The sequence below is a fragment of the Gilbertella persicaria genome (genome assembly GCF_025201335.1).
Source record: "Gilbertella persicaria strain CBS 190.32 chromosome Unknown B0P05scaffold_59, whole genome shotgun sequence".
Lineage (NCBI taxonomy): Eukaryota > Fungi > Mucoromycota > Mucoromycetes > Mucorales > Choanephoraceae > Gilbertella > Gilbertella persicaria.
Window position 1 is genome coordinate 82,781 of NW_026252020.1, and position 24,326 is coordinate 107,106.

The 24,326-nt window shown below is 37.2% G+C and overlaps 11 protein-coding genes across 11 annotated transcripts; 6 read left to right on the forward strand and 5 right to left on the reverse strand.

Moving 5' to 3' along the window:
* Positions 1 to 4,530: 4,530 nt before the first annotated feature.
* On the forward strand, positions 4,531 to 6,165 carry B0P05DRAFT_591503 (uncharacterized protein; the record flags this gene model as incomplete). Its single annotated transcript, XM_051582910.1, has 1 exon — positions 4,531 to 6,165. One exon carries the CDS (start codon positions 4,531 to 4,533, stop codon positions 6,163 to 6,165), a length of 1,635 nt encoding a protein of 544 aa, XP_051430375.1.
* Positions 6,166 to 6,298: 133 nt separating this feature from the next.
* On the forward strand, positions 6,299 to 7,837 carry B0P05DRAFT_627093 (uncharacterized protein; the record flags this gene model as incomplete). The annotated part of the gene is made up of 5 exons (XM_051583475.1): positions 6,299 to 6,436; positions 6,483 to 6,726; positions 6,810 to 6,952; positions 7,020 to 7,335; positions 7,383 to 7,837. The coding sequence occupies 5 exons, from the start codon at positions 6,299 to 6,301 to the stop codon at positions 7,790 to 7,792; spliced, it is 1,251 nt and encodes a 416-aa protein (XP_051430376.1). The 3' UTR covers positions 7,793 to 7,837.
* Positions 7,838 to 7,916: 79 nt separating this feature from the next.
* Positions 7,917 to 11,644, forward strand: B0P05DRAFT_560885 (uncharacterized protein; the record flags this gene model as incomplete). The annotated part of the gene is made up of 9 exons (XM_051580426.1): positions 7,917 to 7,919; positions 7,963 to 8,113; positions 8,160 to 8,301; positions 8,349 to 9,327; positions 9,370 to 9,467; positions 9,509 to 10,122; positions 10,180 to 11,318; positions 11,374 to 11,412; positions 11,451 to 11,644. The coding sequence occupies 9 exons, from the start codon at positions 7,917 to 7,919 to the stop codon at positions 11,616 to 11,618; spliced, it is 3,333 nt and encodes a 1,110-aa protein (XP_051430377.1). The 3' UTR covers positions 11,619 to 11,644.
* On the forward strand, positions 11,574 to 13,879 carry B0P05DRAFT_560889 (meiotic cell cortex C-terminal pleckstrin homology-domain-containing protein). The gene is made up of 5 exons (XM_051580427.1): positions 11,574 to 11,699; positions 11,749 to 11,778; positions 11,839 to 12,079; positions 12,139 to 13,731; positions 13,778 to 13,879. Exons 1-4 carry the CDS (start codon positions 11,628 to 11,630, stop codon positions 13,572 to 13,574), a joined length of 1,779 nt encoding a protein of 592 aa, XP_051430378.1. The 5' UTR covers positions 11,574 to 11,627; the 3' UTR covers positions 13,575 to 13,731; positions 13,778 to 13,879.
* Positions 13,880 to 13,904: 25 nt separating this feature from the next.
* B0P05DRAFT_479340 (Leo1-like protein-domain-containing protein) lies at positions 13,905 to 15,321 on the reverse strand (the record flags this gene model as incomplete). Its single annotated transcript, XM_051575064.1, has 4 exons — positions 13,905 to 14,618; positions 14,659 to 14,835; positions 14,877 to 15,006; positions 15,050 to 15,321. The coding sequence occupies 4 exons, from the start codon at positions 15,319 to 15,321 to the stop codon at positions 13,905 to 13,907; spliced, it is 1,293 nt and encodes a 430-aa protein (XP_051430379.1).
* A 34-nt stretch (positions 15,322 to 15,355) lies between these two features.
* On the reverse strand, positions 15,356 to 17,036 carry B0P05DRAFT_560897 (uncharacterized protein). Its single transcript, XM_051580428.1, has 3 exons — positions 16,464 to 17,036; positions 15,623 to 16,414; positions 15,356 to 15,569 (listed from the first exon to the last, which is right to left on the reverse strand). Exons 1-3 carry the CDS (start codon positions 16,733 to 16,735, stop codon positions 15,377 to 15,379), a joined length of 1,257 nt encoding a protein of 418 aa, XP_051430380.1. The 5' UTR covers positions 16,736 to 17,036; the 3' UTR covers positions 15,356 to 15,376.
* A 714-nt stretch (positions 17,037 to 17,750) lies between these two features.
* Positions 17,751 to 18,995, reverse strand: B0P05DRAFT_560908 (chitin synthase III catalytic subunit). Its single transcript, XM_051580429.1, has 5 exons — positions 18,818 to 18,995; positions 18,691 to 18,771; positions 18,518 to 18,621; positions 18,326 to 18,436; positions 17,751 to 18,260 (listed from the first exon to the last, which is right to left on the reverse strand). The coding sequence occupies exons 1-5, from the start codon at positions 18,969 to 18,971 to the stop codon at positions 17,796 to 17,798; spliced, it is 915 nt and encodes a 304-aa protein (XP_051430381.1). The 5' UTR covers positions 18,972 to 18,995; the 3' UTR covers positions 17,751 to 17,795.
* A 153-nt stretch (positions 18,996 to 19,148) lies between these two features.
* On the forward strand, positions 19,149 to 19,796 carry B0P05DRAFT_560910 (uncharacterized protein). The gene has a single exon (XM_051580430.1). The coding sequence runs from the start codon at positions 19,181 to 19,183 to the stop codon at positions 19,730 to 19,732; it is 552 nt and encodes a 183-aa protein (XP_051430382.1). The 5' UTR covers positions 19,149 to 19,180; the 3' UTR covers positions 19,733 to 19,796.
* B0P05DRAFT_560911 (uncharacterized protein) lies at positions 19,727 to 21,095 on the reverse strand. The gene is made up of 4 exons (XM_051580431.1): positions 20,902 to 21,095; positions 20,533 to 20,851; positions 20,257 to 20,486; positions 19,727 to 20,187 (listed from the first exon to the last, which is right to left on the reverse strand). Exons 1-4 carry the CDS (start codon positions 21,071 to 21,073, stop codon positions 19,772 to 19,774), a joined length of 1,137 nt encoding a protein of 378 aa, XP_051430383.1. The 5' UTR covers positions 21,074 to 21,095; the 3' UTR covers positions 19,727 to 19,771.
* A 575-nt stretch (positions 21,096 to 21,670) lies between these two features.
* On the forward strand, positions 21,671 to 22,731 carry B0P05DRAFT_560915 (ATPase assembly factor ATP10). Its single transcript, XM_051580432.1, has 4 exons — positions 21,671 to 22,003; positions 22,049 to 22,089; positions 22,134 to 22,312; positions 22,358 to 22,731. Exons 1-4 carry the CDS (start codon positions 21,729 to 21,731, stop codon positions 22,721 to 22,723), a joined length of 861 nt encoding a protein of 286 aa, XP_051430384.1. The 5' UTR covers positions 21,671 to 21,728; the 3' UTR covers positions 22,724 to 22,731.
* Positions 22,732 to 22,754: 23 nt separating this feature from the next.
* On the reverse strand, positions 22,755 to 23,588 carry B0P05DRAFT_479386 (TATA element modulatory factor 1 TATA binding-domain-containing protein; the record flags this gene model as incomplete). Its single annotated transcript, XM_051575065.1, has 2 exons — positions 22,755 to 23,171; positions 23,229 to 23,588. Coding segments are annotated over 2 exons (777 nt in total), but the record flags the coding sequence as incomplete, so codon positions are not given.
* Positions 23,589 to 24,326: the final 738 nt, after the last annotated feature.

Below are 24,326 nucleotides of genomic sequence, written 5' to 3' on the forward strand. Positions count from 1 at the left end.
TATCTTTATCAACCATATACTACATATTTGCCGGACTCAACACTTTCAAACAAATATTAGATGGTGAGGTGGAATTCCTGAGTGGCAAATACACAGATCATGCACTACTAAAGAAAACTTTGACTATTGAGCTACAGAACAATTGGAAAGGCATAGGAGAGACAGGCCCTATCTTGCCAAAAATGAAAGATATACTAAAAAACTGAAAAGCGAACTTGACAAATATATACAAAGTAAGTTAGACCCGGCAATGTTAGCACAAGGCAAGTGGGATTCGATCAAAAACATGGTTAAAAAAGTAACAGCCAACTTCTGCCGTCACCATAACCAGTGGAGAGAAAAGAAATTGAAAGAATTGAATGGAAAACAAAACAAATTGCTACGGCTCTATGGTCAAGATCCTGTATGTTTGAATACGCTACTACCTCCAGTCCAGAGCCAAATCACCAAATTACAGGAAGAGAAAAGCAATACAAATAAACCCAGAGCCGGTCAGAGATGGATGAAAAACAAAGAAAAATCCTCATCCTACATCAAAAACACTATCAAGCGGCGACAAGAGAAATAGTTAATGGGCATCTTGAAACACCTAGCCACTAGTAATGAATGTACAGATAATAACTCCAAGCTAGAAGCTGTCCAAACGTTCTACTCCAAGTTGTATACAGAAGAGAGAATTGATACAAAAAGTTAAGCTATGACGAGCCAAATTAAGAAAGTCATGTCCAAAGAAGAAAGCGATAGCTTGATTGAAGAGGTTTACTATGAAGACATCATACTAGGTACACAAAAAAGCCCACGTAAATATAGTCCAGGGCTAGATGGCATCCCATATGAGATACTCAATATCATCGCCAATCAACCAAGCTGTCGAGATATCATAACACAAGTCTAAAATGATGCTATCAAGCTAGAAAAGTTTCCAAGATCATGTCAGCAAGCGTGTGCCGTACTGCTACCAAAAAAAAAAAAAAAGGGACTTATCAGACCTAGGAAACTGGAGACCAATCACATTGATAAATACAGACTGTAAAGTCTTCACTAGGCTAATGAATGCAAGAATGATGAAAATCGCCAATCGGCTTATCACCAAATTCTAAACTGGTTTCATGCCAGGAAGCTTTGTTGAAGACCAAGGTTTAGCTCTTAGAATGATGATCGACAATGCCAAAATGACCAGAGCAGGAAACAATCAAGAATTTGAAGAATACGTTTGAGTGATGCTTGATAATAACAAAGCTTACGACAGAGTTCATCCACAATATCTTACACAAGTGCTACTGAAGTTTGGCTTTCCTAACGAATTTGTTAGATGCATACAGAGCATTTTCTTTGACAATGAAATCTTCAACATGAATGGATTTCTATCCAATCCAATGAAACAGCGAAGAGGACTAAGACAAGGAGACTCTATATCACCAGTACTTTTCAACTTTGCTATTGAGCCATTCCTGCTATCAACTATCAACAATAACAGTATCTCAGGATATTCAATCTAAGCTACCAAATCAGCAGATCAAAGAACAGTTCAACTCACTCCACCACCACCTGTCAAGATCCTAGCCTATGCAGACGATATCATCATATTTGTCAAATCTAGATCGGAATATATGCAAATGGAAGAATGCTTCAAGACATATTGTCAAGCGTCAAACTTCAAGATTAATTATGAAAAGTTCCAGGCCTTTCCACTCCATGGAGGTAAAATGAATGGATATTTTGGGGCAAGATTGAAAACGTACATCGAGTAACGCATGAAATGGTACGACTACAACATTGACGACTATATCCAATAACTGGGATACCCAATTTATGTAACAAAACAACAGATAGATGTGTTTGTGGCCGAAATGATTGGAAGAATTAGAGTTCAAGTGGCCTTTTTCAAAACAAGAGATATTTCTATGTACGGGAGGGCAAATATAGCCAACACAATAATACTTTCCAAACTATGGCATGTGCTCAGATTGACACTACTACCCAAAGCTATACTTTCGACCTTGAACTCACTTATTTACCAGTATATAGTCGACGAGAAGAAATTGCAAATCCAAAAGGATGTCTTTTGCCTGCCTAAGGCTAAAGGAGGTCTGGGACTATTAAACTTGCTTATCCAACAGGGATTTCTACAGAAGAGATATATCGAAGCTCTGCTCAACTATGAGCAACTCAACCGAATCCCAAAGTACCTGTATTATATAATGGTATATGCTCTTCAAGTCAAAACGAATAACCCAAGCCTCAAATCTATTATGCTCTTATCTGACTCTAGATGTAAAACATTCCTAAACAAAGACGGTGCATTTAGATTGATTTTTGAAACAATGGATGTATTGCAAAAGTCCTGTAGACCAAAAAACGAATCCCAAATATCATTATCAGCAATCAATTGTATGACTCTATCACTTTCAGCTGTTTGCAAAGATTGGGAAGACAACCCTGAGCTGACATTCATTGGATTTCTTTCAAAAGCAGAAATGAATGGAGTAGAGCAGCAATACTATCCAAATTAAAGAAACACACTTCTAGCAACGAATTACAATTAAAGTAGTACTTTCTACGATATATTGAAAAAGACAATGAAAGAGAGTCTCAACAATCCCTGGGTTTTGAAGGAATTATAACATGACAACAAAGCGATTCTCCGCCTAAACAACCAAGGCTTCCGAAGAATACTGCTTGAAAACATTCTTTTAAAAAAGCCAAACGACTTCAATGATAACATCAAACCATGTCAATGGAAGCAATTCTACACAGTACCAATGCATCATTCTACAAGAAACATTTGGCTCAATATTCTACATAACAGAATCCCTAGCAAGCAATTCCTACACGAAAAACGAATAAAAGGCATCGAGAACGATCGATGTGTCAGTTAGAACCAAACAGAAGACGCCAAACATCTGCTAATATCTTATGGAAATAAGGCAATGATTTGGCAAGATGTATTCAATAAGTTCCCTGGCTACCCAACCGAAATTAATACAGATAGAGTATTACAAGACCTTAAAAATCTTAGACTTTCGAGATATCTCATCTACAACTTAGATGTAAATATCAACATATATTACTTCTTTGCGACAATTATTCGATCAATTTGGTGTCGCCATTTCCAATATCATTTCCATGGAGTGCCTTTTGACCCTAAAAAAATTTCCGAAAGAATCACTAAAGAAATACTAAAGATTTCAAAAATGAAGAAGAAAACAGTAAAATAGTTAGTAAAAAATGATAATTATATGGCAAGTTACTTCACTCTATGTACAAATAAAACTTCATTCAATACAAAAAAAAAAAAAAAAAAAAAAAAAAAAAAAAAAAAAAAAAAAAAAAAAAAAAAAACCGAAATTTAAAAGAAAAAATGGGTAAAAAGCATCCGAAAACGAAGATTTATCAAATACATTTATTAAGTTAGTAGATGTTTGTTTGGCGTATCTAATGATATAAAAAACGCAATATGTTTACTAGTAAAATACTGAGCTATGCCACAAAAACGTGTTTTTTGTTTTTAAGCTATGGTATATACTTTTTATAGTACTTCTTCAAATCCAACACTTTGAGTGTATTCTATGAATCTAGAGGAACAATTAATATTAAGACATGTTATGTCTACAATGTCTCTATCGACTACCAATTGCAGAAAAATGAGAATTGATGATTTGTAAAGGTACCATAAAAGCAACATGACGATTTTTTAACTTTTTCAAGACGCTCTATTTTTGCATCAATATGTTTTTGTACAGTGTTTCCAAGAAATAATGTCGTAAACGTTGAAAAATTATAGTGCAAAATATACAAAATGCGACATCTTTGTGCGACAACAATTTCTGGAAGAACTATATGTACGCACAAACATAGTAAATTCAAACAAGGGAATCGGAAGGTTAAATTTCATGTCTTTTCAAGATTAAAACAAGTGTTTAGTGAGTTAAATAGACACTTGTAGTAAATATACAGACTAAATATACACAATAAACGGGATGATACTTTGAGTAAGATGAAGTTTTATTGAGTTTATTCTACTAAGACACAAGAAATTTTAATGTGATCTTAAAAACCCGCCTGAATTACAAATTTAGCTGTGTCAAACAATGTATAGATTATGATCTTGAGACTTGCATAAAAATCCAAAATGCTCTATTTTAATTCATCAATGAAACTCTTCAACTAAACGATTAGGGTTGCCAGAGACCGAGACAAGGCTGTGGCAAAGTGCCAAACAAAACAGTGTTACACTCAGTTCATGCTAATCTAACAAGTGTTGCTTGGGATAGGCTCACTATGTTTTCTCTATATGAAGACATACATAAGTCTCTATGGAATCTTGAAAAGAAAGAAAAAAAAAGTATCTTTTTCCCTTCATCTTGTTATTCTCAAACATAACAGATAAAATAGAAAGAGAAGCGTTCTTCTCCATCAGCTGTCATTAAAACCTGAGAGAAAATAAACTGATTTGTCTGAATGACAGCCAATCAAGACACATTTACACACACAATAAAAATGCGCTTTCTTTTATTTTTATGCTTCATTATGTTTTATTGTACAGAACCCATACCAGATTGTAGTAACCCTCAATTCTTATCTGCAAACTATAATGCATCAGTCGCAAAATGCATGTTTGATTATCATCAAATCGTAGGAGGAAGAATTTATCTGTCTGTGGGGATTCTGAATGCATTCTGTATTTTTCTTACTACTCTTTTATTTGTTTATTGTGCCAAACATACACCTAAAGACCTTTCCTTAAAGAAAGCATGTTTACGACACAAACTACAACAACGTTCTGTACTTGCTACTATCATGGGTGCCATTGGACACCTTATCTTTAGTACCACTATTCTTTTTGCAGAAGCGTTTAATTACACCATAGGCTGTCAGTTGGTTTTATGGGGTGTCTTGATTGGATTTTACACTTGGATGTTTGCATTTTGTATACGAGCATTTCGGCTACGATTTCTATTTGAACTCAATCAAATGCGAGTCAAGTGTGCTAAAAGAGACAAGGTGGACAAGACAGAGTATCAATACTACATGAACCGTCAACGAAATCGAGGATTTATGCTGGCATTACCCTATGTGATTTACAGTGGCACGCTCTGTATTATCTTTATTGTTGCGATACCATCAGATATGGTGGCTATCACCAAAGACGATTGCAGAATTCAATGGGGTATTGGTTTATTGATTGGGTTCTTTGCTATCTTTATTTGCATCTTATCCCCCTTTTTACTATGGTACCTGAGACATACTGCAGATACGCATGGGATTCGAACAGAAATATGGGTCCATGCCATTATTGCCATACCGTTCTTTATACTCTTGGTCGTATGGTTTGGGTTTGATCGAGCCTCGAGGCCAATTGAGTTGTATGCCAGCAAGACCTATAGTCCTGGTGATTGGGCTGTGTATTTCACTGTGGTTGCTCACTTTATCTCCGTTGTACTGCCTGTGATGCAGTTCTTTTTGGCAGACAACAAGTATTGGAACAAGACAGTCCATCAGGTTCGACACCTATTCCGACCTAGAGAAAAAAGACAGACATGCTTAGAAGACCAAGGCTCTCCTTTTATACCAGAACTATCGATTGCATCGCTTGAACACGCCATGGCCCACCCCGAAATACTGCACCAACTTCAAGACTTGGCTATTCGAGACTTTAGTTCAGAAAACGTCTTGTTTTATGAAACCTATCTACAGTTACTCAGGAAATGTCGAGAATCGATCACTGAACGTCATTCGGCTATCCATTGGGTCAAACGTATGTCGAGTTCATCCATGATCCATCCCGCATGGATGAATTCAGACGAGTTTTTATCCGCTCCTATACCGATCAAACTGTATCCGGATTGTGTGGCCTTGTATGAATCGTTTATTCGAGAAGATTCACCGGCACAGGTCAATATCTCTTACAGAGCACGGCATATGATTGATCAAGTCTTTTTGAGTCTATATAAACAGCAGCCTGAATTGGATCCAAATGCTGGTACGACCATACGAAAAACATTCAGTGGTAGTAGTAGCTCCCATCCTTCAGAAAAAGAACAGATAGAACAAGTGCTCGTACTTAATCTGAATGTATTTCATGCTGCACAAGTAGAAGTATGCTGGAACATATTTAATAGCGTGTACCCTAAATTTGTTGAGATGTACAATATGCAAAAGTAGTGTAACATGTACTATTTGGCAGCCAATAATGAAGAACCAAGTCAGCATGGGCTGATATTAAATGAAGTATATATATATATATATATATCTGTTTCTTTTGTTTCTTTCTTTCTTTCTTTTTGACTTTTTAACAATGAAGACGTCTTTCTTGAGTACAGCTTTGTTGACTGTGTGGGCCAATCTTGCATTGACACATGCATTTTATGGTCCCAAAGATGATGTGATTGAATTGACACCTCGTAACTTTAAATCGTCTGTTTTGGATACCAAAGTAAGTTGATCTTGAAATTGACCAAGATGAACTGATTCAAATGTAGCATCTTGTTGCTGTTGAATTCTATGCACCTTGGTGTGGCCATTGTCAACGATTAGCACCTGAATGGAAAAGAGCGGCTAGTAACCTAAAGGGCCTTGTCTCTGTGGCAGCCATCAATTGTGATGAAGATGCCAATAAGGGTCTTTGTGGTCAATATGACATTAAGGGATTCCCTACCATTAAAGTGTTTAGTCCAGAATTAAAGAAGAATAAGCGTACAGGGGAGCTCACGAAACCCGCTTCAGGTAAAACCTTGAGAAAAGCATAGGTTGTCATGATTGACTTTTTTTTTTTTTTTTTTTTTTTTTTTTTTTTTTTTTTTTTTTAGATTATCAGGGGGCTCGAGATGCAAAGTCAATTGTAGACCATTTATTATCATACCAACCTTCCAATGTCTTGTTTGTGAAATGGAACGAAAAAGATGTCAAATCTAAAAAGAGTATTTCTTTAGACAACTTTTTAGCTACCAAGGTAAAAAAATTAAAAAAAAAAAATAGGTGTGATTCATGCATTTTTATATATTTAATCTCTTATTTAGAACGAAACATTACCAAAGGCTTTACTTTTTACTAACAAGCCTACAACAACACCTTTATACAAAGCATTATCTGTTGATTTCAAGGACAGTATATTAGTAGGTGAAGTCAAGAGTTCAGAAAAGAACATTGTAGCTGAATTTGGTATTCAATCCTTCCCTACTTTACTTGTCATTTCACCTGAGCATGGTCCTGTCAAATTTGATGGTAAATTAAACCATCAAAACCTTAAGAGTTTTATGCAAAAGTACGCGTCTCCTTCTTCACAAGAACAACCTCCTCTAGAACAACCAAAGAAGATCAAGCAGCTCAAACCAGGTAAGTTCAAAAAAGAAAAAAGGCACAAAACCTCATAGATTGAATAGTGACTGCTTTTGAAAACGATCATGTCTTTTCTAAATCTTGTTTGAAATCAAGTCCAAACACAATATGTGTTGTTGCTATTACAAACGAAGACGACAAGCAAGAAACAGTGGGCACATTAAATACGTTGAAAGAGAAAATTATACCTTCTGAAGCCTTTGAATTCCAACTCGGTTGGATTCATGCAGATCAATCTCAATCCATCATTCAAGACTTACAACTCTCTCAAGATTCTCCTTTACTCTTCTTTTTGCATCCTAGTAAACAACTCTATAGAAACTATATTGGCTCTTGGAACGAAAAGAATTTGTTGGCTTGGATTAACCAAATTGGTTCTGGCCGTGTTCAAGCATGGCCTTACAAGTCAGAGTTAAAAATCACTGAAAAACCAATGGATCATGACGAATTGTAATAATAAATAAAAGTATCTTTACATTCGCATGAAGAGGATGTGACGTCTTCATTTAGACTCCGATGTATACTGTTGTCGTGTACACGCTAATTTTCTTTTTTTTTTTCTCCAATACATAAAAGAAATGGTAAATCAACTTTGTCACTTACTTATCTAAACTTGGTTTATAGGATGAAGAGCAACGTCAACAACAACAACAACCACAGCTGGACCAACAACTTGAAGACCAGTCGCCTCCTCTTCCACCTGTGCCTACGTTTGATACAGACCGCCCAATGTCAGAAGTAGAGCCTACACCTAGTTATTCTGTATTGGATGATTGTATGTATAGTAAGATAAAATAAAATGTTCACATTATATTATCTAGTTGAATATATTGCAAACAAGGAACTTGCACCTTTAGAAGAAGACATTATCGAGACAAAATGCTTTCATTGGGATATTGAACACTGGAGTCAATTAGATCAACGCGTTATTGGTCCTGTCATGAAAGCAGGCGGTCATGATTGGTATAACATTGATGTATACTCAGGTAGAAGCTAATCATAGCATGTAGGAACATCCTCTTGTTTCCTGGTGGAAACCATCAAAACGAATATGCTTCTATCTATTTGGATTTGTCCAATGCAAAAGAAAACCCAGAAGAATATGCCTGTGCTCAATTTGTGATTCTTTTGTCTAGACCCTCTGAACCTACCAGGCACCAAGTTCATCAAGCTCAACATCGTTTCACATCAGATGAATCGGATTGGGGGTTTACTCGTTTCATTACACTCGAAAGCTTGGCTGGTCCTCATAGTTTGCTTGAAAATGACGCTATTCGCATCACTACCATCATTCGGGTTGTCAAGGATGCCACAGGTGTGCTTTGGCATAACTTTGTCAACTATAATTCCAAGAAACAGACGGGTTATGTTGGACTACAGAATCAAGGTGCAACATGTTACATGAATTCTCTTTTTCAATCGCTCTATTTTACCAATTCGTTTCGAAAGGCAGTCTTCCAGATCCCCACGGAGCATGACGAGCCTTCTAAGAGTGTTGCTCTTGCATTACAGCGTTGTTTCTATAACTTACAATATAGTTCTGAACCTGTCGGTACCACTGAATTGACCAAGAGTTTTGGCTGGGATTCATTAGAAGCTTTTCGACAACATGATGTGCAAGAATTTAACCGTGTGCTTCAAGACAGTCTGGAAACAAAGATGAAGGATACACCTGCTGATGGAGCCATCAAGAATCTGTTTGTCGGTAGAATGAAGAGTTATATCAAGTGTATCAATGTTGATTATGAATCCTCAAGATCTGAAGATTATTATGATATTCAACTCAATGTCAAGGGATGCAAGAATCTTGAAGAATCTTTTCAAGATTATATTACTGAAGAAACACTTGAGGGCGACAACAAATATATGGCAGAAGGGTATGGTCTGCAAGATGCTAAAAAGGGTGTCATCTTTGAGAGTTTTCCACCTGTCTTGCACTTACAATTGAAGCGTTTTGAATATGATATGATGAGAGACATGATGGTCAAGGTAAGCTGTCTACATCTTGTGCTTTCTATTCATCTCTGGTAGATCAACGACCGTCATGAATTCCCTACCCATATTGATCTTGAGCCTTATTTAAGTGACACCGCAGACAAGTCCATGAGCCATAAATATGCTCTTCATGGGTAAGAACGACACAAGTAGAACAGTGACTGATATCCATTAGTGTCTTGGTTCATTGTGGTGATTTAAGTGGTGGTCACTATTTCGCTTTTGTCAAGCCAGAAAAAGACGGTAAATGGTTCAAGTTTGATGATGACCGAGTTGTGCCCTGTAGCATGCGAGAAGTACTTGAAGATAACTTTGGTGGAGAACACCCAGGACTTGCCAACATTCGTCCTCATGGTCGCCCCATGAACCGATTCACGAATGCTTACATGTTAGTCTATGTCCGCGAGAGTTTGTTAGACCAAGTGCTTGCTCCTGTAACAGAAGCAGACATTCCTGCTCATGTAGCAGAGCGTATTCAGACAGAAGAACGTCTTCGTGAATTAAGACGCAAAGAGAAAGAAGAACAGCACTTGTATATCAAGGCTTTGATTGCAGATGATGATACCTTTAGAGCCAATACATCGTTTGATTTTGCCAATTTTGATGAAAAGGAGAATGATGTGCATGTCTATAAGGTCAGAAAGGCACAGACATTTGGTGAATTCAAGCAAGAGATGGCAGAGAAAATTCAGCTGAAGCCTTCTGAATTTAGATTCTGGATTATGGTCAATCGACAGAACAGAACAGTTCGTATTGATATGCCCATTTTGGAAGAAGATCATGCTTTACGCAAGTATCTAACTATGCATTTATCCTGCCTCTATTGACACTGAATCTGTTTTATAGCTGTAGATGATATTCGTACCAAATATGCTCCTACTCAACCTAACTTAAGACTGTATCTTGAGCGCGCTACACTGCACGATGAAAACGGCCAAGCCGTATTCCCTCCTCCACCCAATTCAGCCGATGTGATCTTGATCTTCATCAAACTCTTTCGACCTGAATACCAAGATGTCCATGGTATTGGCCACATCTATTGTCGTAAAGATGCCAAGGTTCATACGATCATGGACGACCTTAAGCAAATGGCTGGCATGTCCCCTACAGAATCTGTTTTGCTCTATGAAGAAATCAAATCGACCATGATTGACCTTGTCGAAATTCACCAGACATTTACGCAAGCTGAACTTCAAGACGGTGACATTCTCTGTATTCAACGTCAGTTGTCTGCTGAAGAAGCAGCCCTGTTGGAACAAAAAGAAGCCAAGGCTACTGTGGACCGTTTCATGGCTTATGAGCTCGGCAAGATCGTGGTTCATTTTGTGCCCAACACGTATGATCAAGATTCGCCTGAATTCGAATTGACATTACATGAAGACATGGACTATGAAAAAGTAGCTCATGTGGTAGGCAAAGAATTAGGTGTCGACAGTGACAAGTTGCGCTTGATCAATCCTTATGCTCGTCATCAAGGGCTGAAGCATTTGCCTCAGAAACGATTTGCTGGTCTCAAGTTGGGTAAATTGTTCCAAAACTTGAATCATCACCATCAACGCCCTCGGTTAGTGTATGAGAAACTCAATGTCAGCCTAGAGGAGATGGAAAGCAAATGTCCTGTGACAGTGACTGTGTGTGCACCCACTTTGAAAGACACTCAGGTGTTGGACATCTTGATCCCTAAAGACAGTGGTGTCAATGACCTCAAGGCTATTTTGATAGAAAAGGGTATCCAATTTGGCACACAGGAATTAGATCATATTCGTGTGTTTGATGAGATGGATGGCAAGTTTGACAATGAATACGATGACAAGACATGGCGTCATGCTGTGGCCACAAAACCCACTATCAAAGTCTATGCTGAAAAGATTCCCGATGAAGAACTCCATGCTAATATTGAGACAGATGGCATTATTCATGTCTTTCATTTCCAACGTACGATCCATCGTACTCATTCTGTGCCATTCAAATTTGTAATGAAAGAGGTAATGAACAACAACCAATATAAGCTCATCTCATCTCATTTTTTTTTTTTTGTAGAATGAACCTTTAGTTGAAACAAAAAGAGACTTCAAGCACGTACTGGTCTTGACGATAAAGAATGGGCCAAAGTTAAGCTGTTTATTGTGGCTGATGATGAAGAACAAGCGACTCTTGTTGAAGGCGATGAGGATAAACCACTCTTTTATTCACATCCTTACCATACGGGTGATATGCTTGGATTAGATCATATTGACAAGAGTGTCAAGACTGACAAGACGGGTGCCATTTTTATCAGAGGTTAAATAAAAATCATGCATTATTTCCGATATCTTTTACTTTCTTTTTCTCTTATGTCTTCTTCTCCTCTTTTGATTATAAAAAAGGTAAGTCATAACAAGTTGAACTCCTATAACTTCTCCTTCCCGGTAATAGGATACTATATCACCGTATGAGATAGTTTTGGTAATAAATAAATAAAGAAAAATGGATAGCTTCATACACTCATTATTTATCTATCTATAGACATCCATAGAGAATAACAGCCTTGAGTCACCTGAATCGCATACTTCTGCTGACTATGTCTCTCATGGACAAGAACCTGTGTTTTTTAAACGACCTACACCTAAATTAAAACACCATTCATTTGCTCACAAAGAGAATCTCCTTAAAGGAGAAGATCATGCCCTTACATCCCTCAAGATAGAAATTGCAGATAAACAACAGGAGATTCATACCTTAATAAACACCAAAATCAAAGCAGAAGGTAACTGTGCTTCTTTTATTCGGATGTTTTTTTTTTGTTAAATGATTTTGACGTTACAGAAAGATACAAAGATGACATTTGGAATTTAGAAGTACAAAACCAAGATTTATTACAGAAAATACATGATTTGTCACAGCAGTTGGCTAAGTCGAGTTCAGAACAGACACGGCTTTGTCAACAAGAAAAGAAACTAAGCAGTGAACTAGAACAATTAAAAGCAGTGCGAGACAATGAATTGAAAATGACCAAACAGCAATATGAGCAAGAAATCATGATGTATAAAAAAATGATGTTTACACAACGTCAAGAGAAAGAACAAGTACTGAAAGAACTACAACATGCCTTGGTTCAGCAAAAGGAAGAACAAGAGTCGACATGTGTTGTCTTGCAGCCTATAACAAACCTGAAAGAGTCTTTGACACAACAACATCCTACGTTGCCCACTCTAAAGATACGTTCACCGCAAATACAGCGAAATGAACATCTATTGGAGGCGCAAGTACTCAAGGCCTCACTTGAACAAGCTCATGACATTATCCAAACAATGCAAGCAAAAATAGATCAAGAAAGACAAGAACGAATAGAGGTGGATAAACTATTAAGAGAAGCACAGGAAATCATCGAACACCATTGCGGCAAAAGTTTACCAGTATCGCCTTCATCGCCCACGATCAACAAGACCAAAAGAAATGAACGACGATGGACTCCTTATCAAAAGCCATGCAAATCACTATCAGATGAATTGGGACATTCAATGAATGGAATGGAACAAGACAAACAGAGCTTCATGCGAATTGAATTAGAAGCATCCAAACAAGACATACCAAAACAACAAGTCATGCAAGTAGTACCCATCAAAGACCCTATTCAAAGCACATTGGTTATGCCATTAAAGCCTTCTTGTCAACAACGCAACCCAGTTGTCCCTCATGAAAAGCCCATGATGTCACTCGAACAGCCCAGTACAACTTCCTTGGATTCAGGCGTAATTACCAGTGATATGTCATGTCAAACAAGTCCTCAACTCCACAAGCCTATTCAACTTGAATCGACTCAACTTCATTCATTTACAAACCACCCAGAAGAGCAGACTGTGTTTCCATCCGTGACTTCAGGTCATTTTGGTATTTTGATCAAAGAACCCGAGAGTTACATATACTCGTCTTCCAAAGCAGAAGACGATGAATCCATTCAACAGCAGTCGCTTATCTCCACATTAGACTTTGAAGCCAGATCGAGTCTTGACTTATTACTTGAACCTTTATCCAACCAACAAGTCCAAGGTGTCTCAGCAGCATTGACACGGTCTATGATAGGTAATTGGATGTATAAATACAAGCGTAAAATGGTAGGCACAGGTATTTCTGAAAAGAAGCATCGTCGATTCTTTTGGATCAATCCTTATACATATACATTGTATTGGAGTCTATCAGAACCAAGTGCCACCAGTCAATCTCAAGTTAAGAGTGGTAAAGAAACAGGCTTCATTCAATGAAGATGATTCATTCTTTTTTTTAGGTTTTATTGAGTCTTATCGTGTCTTGAATGATCCAAGAGGAGCCTCTATGCCACCTAACTTAATGATCAAGACACCTACACGCCCTATCAAAATCCAATGTCTTGACTTTGAATGTCATTATTCATGGATCAAGGTTTGTTTTATGCTATAAACACGCTTTATGCTGAATATGATGATAGGCATTGAATTCATTATCTACTCAGTCTAAACCAGCCATCTTTAAGGCAACACAATCAACACTGATTGATCTTTGTTTAAGCCCCAAAGAAAAAGATTAAAGAAAGCCCATTTTTATTATTATTATTTTTATTCGTCGTCTTCATCACTAAGCATACGACTGCGCTTATGTCTTCGAATAACCACTTCTTCATCTTCCTCTTCTTCATCTTCCTCTTCTTCCTCTTCCTCTTCCTCTTCACTGTGTCGAGCACGCTTATATCTATCCATGCCTGTATGCTTCACTTGTGCTAATCTATCTTCTCTTGATCTTTCTTCCTCTTCATCATAATCATCATCATCCACTACAAAATCATCTTCATAACGATCTTGTCGACTATGGGTCTGAGTGCGTTGATAATCTGTTGTCTCATATTCCCCAAAATCACGCTGACGACGTAAAGAAACATCCCCAAATCGCATATCTGCCTTTCTGCGCTGCAATTCAAGTTTCTTTTGTGCCTTGAGTCTTTCATTTTCTTGTGTTTCCAGTTCTTGTTTCATTAATTCAGGGTCCTTTTCAGTAAAGAACATCTTGGTCTTGTTCTTCTTGATCTGTTTATCTGCAATTTGTGCTGTTAAATGACGGTGGGTGTCACTTTTCAATCCACTGGGTCTGAAAGTGATATGATGGGTGAATTCAGTTTGACTCTCCAAAGCACCTGAATCTGTTTGATGGGCCAATAGATAAGCATGTTCATGTGCACCCACTGGTTTACTGCTGACATCAAAACATTCATCACCTAACATCAGTGATAATTTACCATCTTCCCATTCTACCAAATGAGCATTGGATGTCATAGACTAACGCACATAAGTCATTGTTTCTGGACACTAAACTCACCTCTCTGCCATCTTGTCCTTGTACTCGCTTCCAACGAATCGTATTTTCAATTTGTTCACGAATGGCTTCTTGTTCTTGTGCTTCTGTCAATCCTTCGGGTACTTGTATCTGGAATTCGTCAGGCACAAATGGATTCATTTCAATGTCCAAGAAACGGGGCAATTTAGCAAGGTAATACTATACATACATCAGCACTTGATTTGGAATGGATCTCTTACTTTATCATTATCGCTGTATGGTATTGATAGTTGAGGCATTTCTAACGCGACTTCGACGCGTTGTTTTCTACTTGAAGGCTGATCATAATCTTGATCATGGTGTTCATCGTCTGAAGATGCTATACGTGTACTATAATTATATGAATACAAATCTGATAATATGATGGGATTACCTTCTTTGTCTCTTCATCTGTCTTTCATCCTCCTCTTTTTCTTCTTCTTCTTCCTCTTGTTGTTGTTGTTGTTGTTGTTGTTCTTCTTCTTCTTCTTGTTCAGACTCGTCATCACTACCAAACAAGTTATCAAGTGTATTGTTCACAGGCAATGGTGGTTGAACAGGTGAAGGAGAACGTCCGTCATCAATATCAGATGCTTCATCTTCAGAACCAAACAGATCTCCAAAGTCATGTTCAGATCCACTCAAGTTCTCTTCTTCGTATGACATAACAAAAATAATAATAATAAAAAAAAAAAGAGAATTTTTATCGTAAGCAGTTTATTTAAGATAATTTTTTTTTCGAAGATGCTTTTCTTCCTATTGTGCCTCTACATTTGACAGCACCACAATAGCATGGCTGTTGACTCTCCACTGAACCATTAAATGTAGAGAAATTATAATCATAAAATAATTCTGAAAGAGCTGGAATATCTCTTGAAGCAAACACACCAAAATGAGATTCACCACGCAGCGACCTATCAAACGAAGAAGAGATGAATGAAACGATATACACATAAAGCATAATTACCATTTCTCAATGTGACAGTTAGGATCACAACTGTGGTTAATAAACCTGGCTTCTGTTCCTTTATAACAAGCATCAATCACTTCACCATTACAATAGTCTAAAAAGTAAAAGTTCTTTTCGTTCACATAGATGGTACACATGCGTTCTTCACATAGTTGATGGGAAATGATCTCGCCTCGGTACTCAATCACCAAATCACCTTTTTTGATATCCACCATACTACGCAGACCCCAGCCACGATTCTTGGTCTGAAAGATCTGTAGTTCCTTTTTTCTTTCTTTACGCTGAAATCGTTGGTTGGTGCATTGGTCGCCACAGGGACACGTCTTAGGGTCACATTCATAGAACAACATACGGTTAATACAATCATCACCACAACCTGGTTGGTCATTGGCTGGTTTAACACAGTGACACACGACAGGCTCCACACTCGTCTGAGGTTTGCGTTCAACAAATATATTGGATCGAATACGGGTGAATGAAGGCATACGTTGTTGTAGACCCTTGATGAGGCCCAATTCACGTTCTTGAAGAATATCGGCTGGTAATTCAAAATGGACGAGTTTAGAAAGAATGAATTCACCTTGATGGATAGGCAAAGGAAACGAAAAAGGTTGTTTCGCATGTCCCAGTCGCGTTTCTTCTGAATAGAGACCGTGTTGAATGTAATGTTTTTTATGATGAAGCAGGACTCGTTTAGAGATAGATAGAGATGAGAAAGAAGAGGATAACGAAGAAGCAGGTTTGGCTGTATCTTCTTTTGCCCATTTAAGGCCACATGCATTACAGAGTCTAAGTCATGAATATCAATCCCCCAACAATCTGTGCTTGTATGACTTACGTCTTGCCTGATGGTCCTTTACGCCATGTAGGTGTCTCTGTCTTGAGACAACAGGCGCACTTGTCTGAAGATAACAGGTTGAGATCCATGCCTTCTGTTTTGATCTTTTTTGATTTGACGGTTGATTTTAGGGATCGTTTTCGTTTTAAACAAGATGGCGAATAATGAGGAGGAGGAAATGTAGTTGAACTATACCCTTCAGCAGGTCTACCTTGATTTTTCCATCGCAAATGACATGCATTACATAATCTAATCCTATAAGACACTTGCATAAAAAAAAAGGACATTGTACTTACGTTGAAGAACCAGCTGGACCATATCGCCAACGCGGTGTTTCTATAGTACCACATCGTTGACACCAACGGTTGCCTTCTGGTATCATAGGTGGCTTATCATGCTCCTCTTCTTTGATTTGTAACGCGTTCTCTGTGTTGGGTATGGGTGTTAATGGTTCCTCACTACTGGCACTACTGCTACTACTGTCTATAAGAGAAGGCTGAAAAGAAGGTGTATTCTCTTGTTCTTGTTTAGGCACAATGGCTATCATGTATTTTATCTCAATGTAAAGGGGGGTATAAAGTTTCTTTTTGTTTGATAACACAGTTAAGAAATAAACGTTGGGTTGTATTGAACTTACTATATCGATATGAAAATAAAAGAAATAAAAAATAAAAAAATAAAATGTCAGGATGCCTTGTTTAGAGGAACACAAAGTATTTTAAAAAAAATAAATAAGCAGTCCTTGTTTACTTTGTCCCGCTGCATTGATCCCATTTCGAATTCAATAAATAATTTTAATAATAAAGAGGGAGAGGGTATGACTAGTGTTGTAGCACTGTATGATTGTTTTTAAAAGTAGACTTGAAACGACTAAATAAGGTTGGTTTAAGATCCACATAAGGTGGTCTTTGCCATGGTTTTAGAGGATCTCTTGAGTGTCTTTTTTGGAACAGATCAGGGTGGTCTTTTTCTTCATCATGATGTACTTGAGGATCAAAAATACATTCAAATGTATCTTCAAGTGTGTCTTTTTGAAAATAGACAATAGCAGGAGGATCTTTACTGATAGTCACTGTCAGAGATTTTCGCCTTGATTTAGTGTCTGTTGATTTCTTTGGAGAAGGTACTTCTCTTATAAGAGATCGTATATGTCGCATCACTGTCATTTTAATAATAGAAGAAAATTAAAAAAGAAAAAAAAAAAAAAAAAAGATCAAAATCCCACCCTGCTTTTTATATGGGATGTCAAGTTCACATTAAAAAAAAAAAAAAAAAAAAAAAAATGGTGTGACAGATACTATTGGTCTAAATGCTTGTGATCTAGCGGTACTTTTATTTTTCTTCCTCTTTTTGTAACAATGCTTGCATCTCCCAACGAGCTGTTTGGTGTTTCGAGTCAATAGAGAACTCCAAATCTTCTTTTGTGATTGAATCCCAATATTTATAGATCATCATGACAGACAACAAGTTAAACATACTGCCAAAGAATAAACCATCTAAATAATGCTTTACTTGTTCGCATAACGAGACTGAAAAGACATGCATGACCACTAAACCAGACACAAAGAATAAGACGCCAAATAAAATATCACCCAATGGCCATCGATCATCCAAGGTATGTGTGACCAATATGATTTGGGATACAGTGTAAATAAGAAACATGGATCCATTCACAATAAAATAAACAACCCATAATTCAGAGGGCGACATATAACTAAATGGACCCACATTATGAAAAGTGGCCATGGCTATAAACCCAACCAGAAAGAACACCAGAAATGTGCTGATGCGAATAGACTATGTAAAACACCATGGTTAGTCTGTCGGCTGACTTTTTGTGATAAAGTGGTGTGAGAAATTACCCATAAACTGATTGGTGTCCCATCTTCTGCAAATTGAAATCCCACAAATCCATTTAATAAAAGACACCAAAATGACGCACTCAATAAGCCTAAATGCGCTGCTGTAAAAAACTAGATAAATAAATAAATATATCTATATAAATCATACAATAGCATATATATATATATATATATATACAAATCTGACTTTACGGGATAAAGAATAGAAGCAGTCGGAATGATATTCGTGATCAACAACATCTCTAAAAATACAGTGACCAAATATAACTGAAAAAACATGGCGATTTCCTTTCGGCCTATTTTTGGTAACCGTTCAATAGATGGCGTGTGTAGAATAGCATGATTTTTTTATTTCTTTCATTTACCTACGGCGGTGTATTTCGTCTTGACATGATAAATCATAATACTTGTCATACATAGAGCCACAATATCCATCATTAATGTTGCTGATAAAATAAATTAATCTTGTGTTTTTTTTTATAGGGAAATTACCTGGTTGAAATACGAGTAAACCAGCCATTTCTACGTTCCGCGAATAACAAATGGGCTCAATACCATCGAACTTTCCCATGAGTGGACATAGTGTCAATGCTACTGTTTGACATATACCATCAAACTGAAAGAATTGAAACTTGAATTGTAACATCTAAAGATAAAGAACAATAATAATAAAAAAGAATAATGTACATTCTATGCTTCATTTATAGCTTATTTTAATATAAACCAGTTCTTTCATGTTGCATGAATTTTTTTTTTTTTTTTTTTTTTTTTTTTGATTTTGTCTATAAAAGAAGCTTTCGAAAATTCTGTTGTGTTCCGCATATTTTTTTCCTCTTCTTTTTCTTTTTTCAAATAATGTCTGTCTCTATTACTGAAAAACGCCGTGTTGCTATTGCTTATGATGGTAGTGATGATGCCCGTAAGTTATTTGACTGGTCTGTCAAGAACATCATTCGCCCTGATAGTGACCATATCATTTTACTCTCGGCTGTTCATCGCAACGAGAAATCCAATGGAGGTGTCTTTCCAAGTGTCCGAAGACTCTCCAGTGGAAGTGGCCATCACAAAGACAATGATGATTTACCTATGCTCTCTACCACAGCCACAAAAGTAGAAGAAGCCCTGAAAGAAACCGAAAATCATCCTCAAGGTCAAACAGCCCGTCAACGTCTGGAAGACATGTCTGCTCGTCTTCGTCAACTGAACATCTCAAGTGAAGAACATATCCTCTGGGGTGAGGCAAAGACATTGATTCCTCGTTATACAGAAGCACATAAGGTTGATCTGTTGATTATGGGATCAAGAGGATTAGGTGCAGTCAAGAGTGTCTTTTTGGGTTCTGTCTCTGACACTTGCTTAAAGGAATGTCCTTGTCCTGTCTTGGTTGTAAGACATGCTACCATTTAATTCATGGGTTTATTGTTATTATTATTATTATTATTATTATTAAAGCTTTAATTTCGAAACCCTTCTTAACCTTCTTACAGCAATGGCAAATGCACCTACACCAGACATCAGTGCTAAGCCAGATACAAATCCAAAGGCATAGGGATCGTCTTCAAAATAATTCTTGAGGTTCATACCAAAAATAGCCCCAAATCCACTCACTACACTGGCAGAGAGTGTCAAGATTGTCAATCGAATATCATACCACATCAATGAATTACGAGACACATCCAAAATTAACTGAATAATCTCCTCTGTTGAACGCATATGTTGTCTAAGTGTTTCTGCTTTGGCTGCTATTTCTTCTGTTTGTTTATAATAAGCTTCTAATAACAATTCAATTTCTTCATGGTCTGAAGGTGCTCTGTATTTGCCTTGCTTCTTGTCTGATAAATACATGGCAGCCAAATCATCATCTATATATATATACATATATAAAAGATGATGAGATTCTTGGTTGAAAAAAAAAAGTAATGTGATATTACCATTATCCAATACTTCTTCAAGCACATCTCGAATTGAAAGTGCATCTTGTTCAAACTTGGATAGCTTTTTAGAGTATTGTAACAAGTCTCTTAGTTTATCACCGTGCATGGATTCTTCAATATCCGCTAAATCTTCGATATCCCCCAACAGTTTATTCACAGGCCCTTCTAAAATGTCTAATTCGGATTGTAATGATGATGTGACAGAAATCAAGATAGCTTCTAAAGCTCTGATCATGGTGTTACATCACATATATACCATGGATATCTCCTTACCTAAATTCAAATGGTAAACCATCTTTTTGTGATTTCAGTCTTTCTTGCAAGTCATAGATAAATATACTTTGATTGTAACTATCCGCTGATCCAAACGTATCAAACAAGACAACCGCATCACATTTGATCAAGGCTTTCAAATGCGCTATATTGACCAAGACAGCTTCAGGACGTACAAGGATCGTGGGTTTTTGATAGACAGAATATGTATCGATCGTACGCAGATCGCGAGGTAAAAGGGAATGCTGTTGACAGAAATCGGATTTAAGAAACTCGCCTGCTGTTGTCTTGACTGCGCCTTTCTTGTCAAACTCGGTGCCTAACAGAAAGAAGATAAATAAAGAAGAAATACAAAAAGACAGGGATTACATCGAAGCTTCATTTCATTCATCTTGGCGGGCACAGCAAGTACTCGTCGTGATGAATTCAAAAGAGAAGCTGGTATACTAGAAGGTGAGGTATAAAAACGTCGTTTGCATCGTAAAGGTGAAAGAGAAAAGCGAGATCGGCAAAGAAATACAGTACTTTGAAAGAATTGCATAAGGCTAAAGGGAAAAAAAAAAAAGGAAATAAATATGTCAAACGATGCTGTCATCGAGTGTGTATCACAGAGAATCATAAAATATAGAGTCACGTATAGGCTTTATTCATATCAACACAATTAGGATTTTAGGGCAAACAATTGTTACTAAACTTATATCATTACTTGCTTATACTAGAAGTGTCATGAATAGACAAAAATTCTAATCAGAGACAGGTCTTTACTTTCCTTGTTCCCCCACTCTCTCTTCTCAGACAACATCAATGTCAATAGACACAAGGCTGCTTCTAAAATGCATTCCTATATACTCTCTTGAGTTCATACAACACCAATCAATCAAGGCAGAGATATAGTATAGCATCATACTTGATGATCAGCCAAGTGAGAGGCAACCCTACCATAAATAAAGATGAAATACACACTACCTGCACACGAAAGAAGAAATAATAAAAAAAGAAACTAGCAAGGCGTATAAAGATAAGAAAGAGACTACTTCAATTACAGTCATTGGTATGTCTATGCGTCAATAAGTCTAGCAACACTTTCATATGTAATTTCATGCTTTTGTTTTGACAGTTCCTCAGGCTGGTTTTTAATTGCACAAATTGAAGCATTTAAAACCAGCCACCCCTTCTTTCTTTTTTCGTTCTTTAACATGTTGAGAAACACGACCCGAATTATATCCCCTCGTCGCTTACAAAGACCTGGATTCCAATACCGTTTTTTGACCACAGAAGCACCCGAACAACAGCAAGAACAACAAAAGCCAGAGAGATATGGTGCTTTTCGTAGTGCCCCTTCTTCTTTAGGTGTTCGAGATCCACCTGTTGTTGATCATAACAACTGGATTCAACGCAACAAACAAAAGCTTCGAGATTTTGTTGATTACGAAAAAGCATTTGCTGCTCATGCAGCTGAACGCCGACACTTGTAAGTTTGCCTAACCCAAGGACACAGGGTTGACATGAACAATAGAGTGGAAGAGGCTACCAAGTCTTATTTTGCTGATGTACATGGTAAGCATATGCGCGACGAAACAGATGAACTTATCAATCAATAGAGATGCGCCAACATGGTGGAAAGATGTATTTTGCCAATACACAATTGGTGAAACCCGAAAAAGCAGGCTACATGCCAAACTTTGAAGCACAAAATCTATCGAGCCAAAAGATCAACACAACTGAGAAATTGGTTGGTAAGATTACACTCATGACATTTGTGTATGCCAAATTTGGTGAAGTAAGCGATGTTGTCCTCTGTGTTCAAAAGACTGATTGTATATAGCCTCATGTAGAAACATTCATTAAGCCATTCATGCAGAAATACAAGGACAACAAAGATGTTCAAGTAGTAGAAGTCAATGTACAAGAAAATCTGTTGAAACAATTACTGTTAAAAGCATTTGTACCCAGTATTCGAAAGAATTTGCCACAAGAACGCAAAGACAACTATTGTTTAATTCTTAAAGACATCAGCAGAACAAGAAAATACTTGGACATGACAAACCAGTATATTGGATATGCATTCTTAGTAGATCAAGATTGTAAAGTTCGATGGACTGCGCATGGAGAAGCAACACCTGAAGAAGTCAGTAACATGTTGGCCATGACAGACTATCTTTATGATAAAAAACTCAAGATTACAAAGTAAAAAAAAAAAAAGACCTCCTCTCTCTTGTCTTTTATTTCTTTCGTAGTTGATCTAATTTCTGTACAAGATCTATAATTTGACTTTTATACATTTCTTTCACATCTTGAAGATCTGCTTTTAACTCTTCCACTTGCTCAGTACGCTCACCCAACAATTCCAACAAGGTTTGATACCTGCTGTCTAATTGTTGATGTTGTGTCTCTAAATCTTTAGTACGCTTGACTTCTTTTCGAAGCTGTTCAATTTCTTGTGACATGCTCAAGACTTCTTCAGACAGTTCATCCCGAGATTGAGAAGAGCTTGATAGTTGAGTTTGATAGAAGCTTATTTGGTTTTCGAGTTGTCGAATGTTACTCTGAAGTCGTTCAACCAAGATAGTTGTAGGAAGAGTTGAATTGCTGTCAAGGCTGGATCGAGTTGAGCTAATGCTAGGTGTTTTGTTATGATTCTTTCGACTGGGCATTTCTTCATAATCCATACCGAGTGTTGCTGAAGATGCAGTTACTGCTTTCAGTTTGATTTCAAATTGCTTGCGTTCTTCGTTTAATCTCTCTTTCATAAGTCGTTGGTATTGTGTCTTGAGTCCTTCTTGATCCTTCATTTCCTTATCAATCAGTCCTTGTTTTTCTCTTTTCAGTGTTTGAATACGATCTTCCAGTTCTTTTTTTATGAGTGTGTCTGCTTCTATTTGAGCCTCTAGAGTGGATATGTGGGATTTAAGCTGCGTTAGCTCAGATTCAGTTTGCTCTAAGCGTTGTCTCAAGTCTTTGATCTCTCGTTGTAATTTCTCATCTTTTTCTAGTGCCTTTTTGCGCTCATCTTCAGCTGTTTGCATACGTATGATAATTCTACACAGACATAAATAGACATGTACTCAAGATTGTCCAATTTTACCTCTGTTCTGCTTGATCTCTACTTTTGATGGCTAAAGCGTGCTGTGTCTGCAATGCTTCAATCTGTCGCAACAAGGGTGCAGTTGCTTCATCCACACTCGCAGTAATTTCATCCATCTTATTATCTGATTGTTGTAATCGCAACTGTAAATCTGCCACTTCTTTTCTCAGTCGGTCTTCACGTACGCCTGCTTGTTCCTCTACTGTCTGTAATGCAATCTGAAGCTCTCTTATTTCCTTTCGCAACTTTGCTTCCAATTGATCAGCATCTTCTTTTTGCTTTGTTAGTTCCTTATGTAATCGATCATTCGCCTTAATTTCTTTTTCCAAAGCAGCTGCATTGACTTGTTCAGCCTCTACTTGAGCCTTATGTTTCTCTTCTTCAATGCTATCTGTTGTCTTTTTAAGCGTAGCTTCTGTTTCTGTCAGGGTTTTCTGCAATGCCATTTTTTCAGACTCTAGTTTATTGATGTGTTTTGTTTGTTGTTCAGTCAAGTCATTTAATAGTTTGACAGACTCTTGCAAGCGTTTCTCAGTTTCTGTTTGTTTGGTATCTTTTTGTGATGCTTGGGACAAGTCTGTGTTAGCCTTTTCTAGTTTCTTTGTGAGTTCTTGTACTGATTTCTCTGCTTCTGTCTTTTCTGCTCGTAGTTTTTTAATGGTTGTTGTGTGTTTCAGTTCGACTTTGGACAGCTTTTCTCCTTCCTGTA

Coding starts and splice junctions, on each gene's coding strand:
- B0P05DRAFT_560889 (XM_051580427.1), top strand. CDS start 11,628: ATGCATTATTTCCGATATCTTTTACTTTCTTTTTCTCTTATGTCTTCT. Junction 11,700..11,748: donor CTCTTTTGATTATAAAAAAG/GTAAGTCATAAC, acceptor TCCCGGTAATAG/GATACTATATCACCGTATGA. Junction 12,080..12,138: donor CACCAAAATCAAAGCAGAAG/GTAACTGTGCTT, acceptor TTGACGTTACAG/AAAGATACAAAGATGACATT.
- B0P05DRAFT_560897 (XM_051580428.1), bottom strand. CDS start 16,735: ATGCAAGTGTCTTATAGGATTAGATTATGTAATGCATGTCATTTGCGA. Junction 16,415..16,463: donor AAAGGACCATCAGGCAAGAC/GTAAGTCATACA, acceptor TTCATGACTTAG/ACTCTGTAATGCATGTGGCC. Junction 15,570..15,622: donor AACTGTCACATTGAGAAATG/GTAATTATGCTT, acceptor TTCGTTTGATAG/GTCGCTGCGTGGTGAATCTC.
- B0P05DRAFT_560908 (XM_051580429.1), bottom strand. CDS start 18,971: ATGTTACAATTCAAGTTTCAATTCTTTCAGTTTGATGGTATATGTCAA. Junction 18,772..18,817: donor TTTACTCGTATTTCAACCAG/GTAATTTCCCTA, acceptor TTATTTTATCAG/CAACATTAATGATGGATATT. Junction 18,622..18,690: donor GACGAAATACACCGCCGTAG/GTAAATGAAAGA, acceptor TACCAAAAATAG/GCCGAAAGGAAATCGCCATG.
- B0P05DRAFT_560910 (XM_051580430.1), top strand. CDS start 19,181: ATGTCTGTCTCTATTACTGAAAAACGCCGTGTTGCTATTGCTTATGAT.
- B0P05DRAFT_560911 (XM_051580431.1), bottom strand. CDS start 21,073: ATGCAATTCTTTCAAAGTACTGTATTTCTTTGCCGATCTCGCTTTTCT. Junction 20,852..20,901: donor GAATGAAATGAAGCTTCGAT/GTAATCCCTGTC, acceptor TCTTTCTGTTAG/GCACCGAGTTTGACAAGAAA. Junction 20,487..20,532: donor GGTTTACCATTTGAATTTAG/GTAAGGAGATAT, acceptor CACCATGATCAG/AGCTTTAGAAGCTATCTTGA.
- B0P05DRAFT_560915 (XM_051580432.1), top strand. CDS start 21,729: ATGTTGAGAAACACGACCCGAATTATATCCCCTCGTCGCTTACAAAGA. Junction 22,004..22,048: donor GCAGCTGAACGCCGACACTT/GTAAGTTTGCCT, acceptor CATGAACAATAG/AGTGGAAGAGGCTACCAAGT. Junction 22,313..22,357: donor TGTATGCCAAATTTGGTGAA/GTAAGCGATGTT, acceptor GATTGTATATAG/CCTCATGTAGAAACATTCAT.